The 8684-nt window shown below is 34.6% G+C and overlaps 1 protein-coding gene across 1 annotated transcript; it reads left to right on the top strand.

Moving 5' to 3' along the window:
* The first annotated feature begins 6356 nt into the window (after positions 1–6356).
* On the top strand, positions 6357–7530 carry LOC149575080 (transcription factor IBH1-like). Its single transcript, XM_089812163.1, has one exon. It carries the CDS (start codon positions 6559–6561, stop codon positions 7006–7008), a length of 450 nt encoding a protein of 149 aa, XP_089668289.1. The 5' UTR covers positions 6357–6558; the 3' UTR covers positions 7009–7530.
* Positions 7531–8684: the final 1154 nt, after the last annotated feature.

Raw genomic sequence — 8684 nt, 5'->3', positions numbered from 1 at the left:
TTGGGCTATAGATTTTAACCCATTCATCGAATTTTGCAACAACTTAGTTTTTTATAAACTAGACTCCATTCTACACACTTTGAAAAAAAATAGTTTTGATTTTAGATTAGTTTTCAATTATTTCTAGGGGGAGCACACAGATATTTCACATTTTTGGGATGTGTCTAGTTAAAAATTTCATTAAAAAAAATACACATTATAAAATTACCTGAAAAATCTGGGATAAACTACATTGTTAAGTAACTTTTGACCAGAGCAATTAAAGAATTTCAAAAAAAAAGTTAAAATTTTAGGGGGGCCACACTTTGTATTATGTTATGTTTTTTGGAATAAACAATACCACTTTTTGTGGCCCCCTTTTTTGAGGACCTAAAACTAAACCATTTTGAAAAAAAATTTAGTATTTTAGAAACTAGATTAAAAGGACTATGACTTTTTGTTGTTGTCATATCTTAAAATTTTGAGCGTAATTATCTTTGAATTCTTGTTGAAGTTCAGAAATTGCCGATTTCAGGAAAAAGGTGTCCACTTATACCCCCCTTTTGGCACCACAACTTGGTGCACTTACCCAAGTGTCTCACCTAAATAACTAATAAAATAATTCAAAATAATTAAATAATGCATTAACCTAAGTAAACTTAAGTAAGTGTAATAAGTAAATACTTATTTACACCAACAAGTAGGTCTTTATTTCTTTTGAGCTCCTTGCTTGGATGATTCACCTTCTTTTGTATATCCAATTCTTGCTTTGTCTTTTTGTCTATATTGGCTTTTCTCATTCAATTGATTCATGTTTGCTTGAGATTTCATCATCCTCTCATTAGTTCTCCTTTTAGTGTTTAGATCATTCTACAATCTTTCATTCTGTAATCTTAGATTCATGATTTATTCATTTGCATTAGTAAGTTGATCAATGAAGTCTGTTTGTTGAAGGGATAGATGCTGAGTTTCATTATTCTTTCCTTCTATCTCTTCCTTTATCTAATTTTCTCTTCCATGACTTTACACAATCTTACTAACTAAATTTCCTATTCTCTTTTCAGCTTTCTTACTTCTTCTTGAAGGTTACCATTCTTTTCTAATAGTTCTTTGATTGCTTCATTGGCTTCATTTGAATTATTTCTTGAATGGATATTTTCAATTATTTCTTCAATGTAGAGTTTGTCATTCATCTGTTCTGCAAGATCTTTTCTTCTTCTTAAGGACTAAAAGAGTTGCTCCTTTGCTTTCTTAAGTTTCCCAATAGCCAATTCCAAATCTAGTTTTTCATTGTTAATAGCCTTATCAAGTCTGAATACCTCCATTGCCTCTGATCTTTGCTCAAGTTGTTAAACTTCTTCTTTGAGAACCACAAAGTTCTAATTCCAATTGTTGGAAATATAATATAGGCTAGGTTACTAAGAGGGGAGGGGTGAATCAGGAACCAATAAAATATAATCTTAATTCACCAATTACTCCTTCATATAATCTGATCTAATTGCATGCATGTAAAATTGAAAGTATTAAAACATTCATAACACTTTGACACACAATATGGTAACTTAGAAAACTTTCAAATAGAAAGTAAAACTGGGTTGGGAATGATACTCACAAGCTTTAGTACTACAATATAAAGTTGGCCTATTAAGGCTATAATGATCACTTCTAATGATCTACTATGTTAGGAGCAATAAAGACTGCTAGGTCCATCTTGCAAAAGGATTTACAAACATATAGTGAAGTATGTACTTGGTAAAGAGATTTATTTACAAATGATTGTTAAGTCTACCTTGTGAAAGGATTTAACTGTTCCACCTATTAAGATGAACCATTGGCTGATCTCTAATATGCAATCTTGATTTATTGAGTGAGATTCTTTTAGAGTGTAATGATCACCTTGTTCTGATAGATAAATCTTTTCTACTCCTTATACTACTTGTAGCCTTCTTACTTAGCACATTTTACAAACTCGATGAAGTTTTGATACTCAACAAGCATTGTCAATGCTTGACATCATCATGCTCTCGATAGACATAGAAGCTCAGTTCATACTAATTACTTCCAAGTAGTCTAAACTCATACTGCATTGGTGACTCAGTGAACACTATGAAACTCAACATATAAATTGAATCACTTGGTTGACACTACATAGTTCGGTCAACACTATCACTATGAGCTCAATATAAACTAAATCACTTGGTTGATAATGCATAGCCTAGTCAACACTAGATTCTCATTACTGAAGCTGCCAACTTCCTAAACACTAAAGAACTCAGTTCGTATTAGAGAGCTCTATAAACACTATGAAGTTTAGTTTACACTAATAATCACCAACTTGGTAGATACTGCTTAGTGCGAACTGATTATTATTCTTGGAGCTCAGTAGCAACTGTAGAACTCGATAGAGCTTGAATTACTTGGTTAACAATGTAAACTACAAGATAAGCTTGATAGTTGCTAACCATCTAATTAAGTGTGTGTGTGTGTCACTAATAAAAAAACTTGACTGTAATGTCAACAGTCTTCCAATTAACCAATCCAATCAATAAGGTCTTTAGGAGTCAAAGTACTTGAGAAATTGGAAACCTCCATCTTATGCTTCAACCTCAACTAAGATCTAGGTCTAGAAAGTTGACTACCCTAAGTTTCAATAGGTCTCTCCACATGATTAGTTCTGTCTTGACCACTTGTTCCAGTAGCTTCAAAGTCTTCATCAACTTCCTCATAACCATCTTTAGGACTCACATGCTGAGGTACACCACCTATAGCACTCAGAATTTCAACAATCATGTCACTTCTCATCAACGTCATCTTAGATCTAAATTCTTCTTTAATCTTCTCTGAGGTCCTTTCCTCCACAACATCACTAAGATCATCAATTGCTCTAGGGTCCAATTTTCTTGGAGGTATCTTCCAAGATTTTTGCAAACCCAAAGCTATAAATCCACAAGTCTAGAAGATCAATCAACTCCATAAGATCAACATTCTCTTCTAGCCTTCACCCAAGTCCTGGTGCAAACTGCCTCAACTTCGGTGCTCAATCTACACATTCAAGAACAACTGAGCTCTGATACCACTTGATATAGCGAGAATCCAAGGGTACCCCAACCAGAGTTAAATCGGATCCCTGCAAATAACCACATAGTGGATTCTCAACAACAAAGAAAGATCTGATACCAAATCAAAACACTTTATTCATAAATATAACTTTTTACATGCAATATGCCCGGCTATAATGCCTTTCGAGTTAGGGCCAAATGCAGCAACAATTATAAAATAATTCTACAAGATCCCACAAGACCCAACTAATAATCCTAATTTTATCTATTCTAGATCCACACTCTAGTAGGAAACCCCAAGGAAATCTCAACTTGTGCTCATATGCCCTCGAAGCAATCTCTTGATTTAACTAGCCTCAACTACTAGCCCTTCAAAGTTCGCTCCTACAGTTCATCTTCTTCTCTAAGCTAGATGACTCCTAATATCATTCCTTAAGACTCCATAAAAGCCCCTTATACCCAACTAAGCCACAACTTAGCCTAGTGCATTACCAATTAAAATAAACCCTTCCAGTAAATGTTTGCATAAGCCACAAGTTGATTGCAATGGAAATTAAATACCCATACATAAACTAAATACCTAAAGTTGGTTCACTGACAACTCGGGCACCACAGGAACCAAGACCAGATCGAGTGTTAGAGAAAACCATGTTGAGTCTTAGAATTCCACTGGACATAACCGAGTTCCTTCACTAACTGAGCACAAGCATGTGATGAGTCCTTCAAAAGCAATCGAGCCCCATCATCGACTGAGTTGACTCAGGCAACATTATTAGTGAGCTCCCAGTACCTGTCAAGTGTCCCAAGCATTGCTGGAAATTCATTAACTGAGTCACTCGGTTAACACAAAAACCAAACCAACTCAATATGGACCGAGTCCCCTTCATTCTTTGATTGAGTCCTCCAACCCCAAGGTCAAACCACACCAACATGAAGGATTGCTAGCCAACAAAGGATGCTCTTGCATCATATATATATCTTTTTTTGAAAATGAGTGTCAAATATAGGTGCTTCTATAGGCAAAACTCTCTACTAGGCAATATCATTGTATTTCCTTCCAAACATTTGATTGTCTCTAGATGTTTGATAACTTTTCAATCACATACAATCATTCTTACCAATTATAGTCAACCAATTAAATCTCTATATTAATATTATACAATCTTCCTAAAAATCATCAAACATATTACAAATCCAAGTAACTCAATGTTACTTTTTAACAAATTATAAGATCAAACTAGTAAGAATTACATGAAAATCTATTATAACTACAAAAAAATGAGTTTTTGTATAGCCTTGTACTACTTTTGAGTGGAGAATAGCCTCCTCCCACTGAATGGCGCCATTTGTAGATTCCATTAATGGCCTCTTCAAAGTTCTAGAAGGGCAAAAGATGCCATTTATAGAGCCTCGTGAACCAAACAGAAGAAAAGACGTGAGGATTAACATGGCCGTGTCACACGTTGACGGCGTTAACAGTGGGTGAGAAACGATGAATGCTGACGTGGAGCAGGCGTGCTGAGGTCGATGTGGACTACGCCTGGACCACGTCGACAATTGTGCCACGCGTCACAGGAACAGGTATTCCGTCCCTTTCAACAACGGCGGCTCAACCAGATAATGGACGCCAAGTCTTTCATCACATGCATTTCTATCCATCAATTTCAATCCCCATGATTACTACCCCTCCATCACAGGTCAATTCTCTAACCATGCTTCCATGTGCTTCCATGTGCACTAGGGCCCCACTTTCCTTCCACATGCCAACTTACCACATATTCTCTTCTTTTCATTTTATTATATGTCACATTTTTATTCCAAATAATTTGGGTGATAAGAGGGTGGAAAGATGCCTTAGGAGCCAATTTTGGTCAAATTAATTTTCAAGGTCCTTGCTTTGTTTTAGTTATTTATTGTTGAAGAGATTTTCGTAATCCAACATTTAGAGGAATGTATTCCATTTGATTGTATACAATGTTTTTTGCATCAACTTTTCGAATCATATTCTATGAACCATCATTAGAGCGAATGAAGCCTTTATAACCATTGTTTGACTATTCAATAGTTATGACAAATGTTGTAGGTATTCATTTCACACAAAAAGCATACAGAAGTGGTTGTTTTGAGTTTGCATCCCCCTTGCATATTTCTAATTGCTTTTGAGCTATTGTTGTGACCACCATAGAATTTTGACCCAATAATCAGAACATGGGGTAGCTAGATCCTTCCCCTGTATAATAGATGTCTCCGAGTCTTATTTGGAATTCTTTTAAATTGCATTCAAGTGTCTTCAATTGTTATTGTTTGGAGGTTTTATACAAATGCCACTTGATTATTTAGTTACCTTGACATGAGCACAAGTCATTTTAGGAACAATGAGGATCATCCCTTATGGGTTTCTTAAAGTCATTTAAGGTACAATCTCAATTTCATCTCTTATGTTCATGCTTTAAGTCATCTAGAATATGACCTCGACCGCGTCCTTTGTGTATTGCATGAAGTTGCCTATAATAGAATCTTGACCTTATAGTGTAGCTTGATCTCTAATAATTTCATCTAGAACCATTCTGTATTATCATTGAATAACATGATTCATTGATATTTGTGGAAAGAACAAGGTATAGATCTCGTTCTATATGTGTTACCTGAAATTATGTTGATGAATCTCATTATGTATCTATTGTTTGAAATTATGTAGTGTAAAATTTTGATTTCATCCCTTATGCTAGGGGAAACGACCTAGTAGCCACCCAACTTAACTTACCGCATCTACATTTCCTATTACGTATGTCAAAATTTGCCTATCTTTTTGGTAACCCTATAACATTTCTACCTTTTTTCTTTTATGGAGCTCTCTATAGAACTCGTAGAGTGCGAGGTGGTCTAAAAGTGTCATTTTAAAACGTTTGCCTAGAATCCGTTATGTTCACCCCCCAATAGCCGCTCACCAAAAAAAAATATTGTTTGCACAAATTGACCAATCAACAACCAAGAAAGCTAAAAAGAGATCAATTATTAGTAAATATGTTATCGACTAGTACTAAACTATCAGTACATGCACTATCATTTTTTAATACTTCTTATAAATGATAATTGATTTTTTGTGGTGGTCATCATTCAAACATGAGTAACAAGTAACTTATTTCCCCTAATAGAAGTCATAACTCCTCCCTTGTACATTTCTTAAAATTATCTAAGATACAAACACAAACCTAAAAAAACAAAAAAAACAAACGAGTCATTAGATAGACATAACAGTAGATTAATCTTCTTTTAATACAAGTCATCCTTTATAATAACTATAATGTGAATACTTTAAGCGACGCAGCTACCAAGAAGTGGTATCATTACTCGCTGGTATCATATCATTATCTGCGCTTGTTTTCCAGAAATAGTTAATTAAGCTTCTGACAGATCTCTGACACAAACTTCATCCTACATCGATTGCATCAAATTGTCCTCATCTTTTTCTTGTCAGATCATTTTTTGCTCATAAACATTCGGATAAGGGAAACGAGAGATGGCCACATTTAAAGATATGTATTTAGTTCGTCTGTTCAGCGCACTGCACCGCGTGAGGCGTTCGAGCTCCTGGGACAAAATGTCGGCGTTAAGACGGCGCAGAAACATCAGAAAGGCGGCGGATGTTTCTCTGGCTTTGGCCTGCCAAGGCTCCATCTGGAGCCGCGCTCTCTTTTCTCACAATTCAAGTGCTAAAGGTTCGAAAATGGCGGCCCTGCGTCCATTAGGGTTTCGAAGATATGGCTGTAAAACGGTAAAAAGTATAGCTTCTCCGGCAATCACAAGAAAGGCGGTAGGAAGAAGAAAAGAGATTTTGCAGAACCTTGTTCCCGGGGGAACGTCCATGAATACCTCCTGTTTGCTCAAAGAAACTGCAGATTACATTGTTGCGCTCCAGGCTCAGGTACAAGTCATGCGATTTCTCACTGAAGCCGTTGCCCTAAACTGATCCTGCAAATAAAATAGAGAATATTTTCACCTATCTAGTCCACAAAACGTTACATTTACCCGCAAATCTAGAGAATATATTGTGTATAACAGTAAGTTGCAGGTTGTAATGAATTGCTTCAAACAGGGAAACAAATCTCGTGTATTTCAAAGCTTATCAAAATATTTAGATCAAGTTCATCATAGATTTAGCAATAACTTGTTTCCAAGGAAGAGAAGGGGCAAAAAGATGTAACAAACCCTAGGTATTGTCCAAGAAGCTATCTTTCTATTCTATTATTGTGTTGTTATTCTCTATCAGTTACGGCTTCTGTAGATATAAGCTTAATCCTCTATTCTCTTAGCATTTTCAGTACAGAATTGTAAATAATATATACGGCCTCATGCTTGTGGCTTCTTCATTTCATTTTCTGATTTGTGACATTTGTGCTGGGCTATGGATATCTACTGTAAGCGAGGCTTTCAATTTCTCAGATTGTATACATGAATGCATATATGCAACTGGAATACTGTTTATTGTTTACTTCGACTGGAATTTTATTACTAGATGATAAAACATGATAGATCTGATAGACTGCTTGCATATTTTACTTCTCCCCAGCAGAGAAACTCCGTCAGCAACCAATTGCTGAAAATAGGATTTCTATTAAAGTAGCGTTTATATATGCTTTTTTTTTCATATGTTTCTCAGAGTATGTAAAATATATATAAAATAGTAATATATTAGCTCTACAACAAAAGGTGACTGGTTAGTATATATATAAGCTATAAGAATTAATAGAAAGCAACGGCATCAAGCTGAACTAGGCATTTCACTTCTATTCTATTCTTGTCGTGTTTTTCTGTATTAGTTACGACTACTGTAAATACAAGCCTAATTCCATACTGTCTTAGGATCTTCAGTACAGAATTGTAAGTAACATATGCCTCATTCTGGTGGCTTCTTCTTGACGATTTCTGTTTTGTGGCATTTGTGCCAGGCTATAGATATATACTGTAAGCGAGGATCTCAATTTCTCAGATTGTATTTATGAATGTACATATGGAACTGGAATACTGTTTATATGATTTACTTTGATTAGATTTTTATTGCTAGATGATACACCAGTTAAATCTGATAGAATGCTTGCATATTTCACTCCTCCCAAGGAAAGAAACTCTTAACAACAATCAATTTCTGAAAATATGATTTTGTTAGAGTAATGTTTATATATTTATTTTTTTAATATGATTTTTACTATGTAATATATATATATAACACTTTATTAGGTCTACAGTGAAAAGGTGACTGATTAGTATGAAACTTAAAAAAGGTAAACGCTTCAAGCTGAACTCCTAAACATTTCAATTCTATTTTTCTATTATTCTTAAGCAATTTAGTATAGTATTGTAATCAGTTTTAATATTACACACTAAGGAATAAATTCAGTTTGATTATTTAGTACTTTTGATCTAGAAATCAGTTAGTATATAATATTTTCTAATTTATAGCATTTGTGCTCGACTATATGTATCTATTACGAAAAAGACTTTCAATTTCTCAGATTGTATATATGGATGTATATATGCAACTGGAATACTGTTCCAAGCTGAACTACTAAGCATTTTACTTCTATTCTATTCTTGTGTTTTCTATTGTTCTTGAGCAATTTTAGTATAGTATTGTAATCAGTTTTA

The sequence above is a fragment of the Cupressus sempervirens genome, chromosome 2 (genome assembly GCF_028749045.1).
Source record: "Cupressus sempervirens isolate cs-2001-9-10 chromosome 2, ASM2874904v1, whole genome shotgun sequence".
Classification (NCBI taxonomy): domain Eukaryota; kingdom Viridiplantae; phylum Streptophyta; class Pinopsida; order Cupressales; family Cupressaceae; genus Cupressus; species Cupressus sempervirens.
This window is presented reverse-complemented; position numbering and strand designations above follow the sequence as displayed.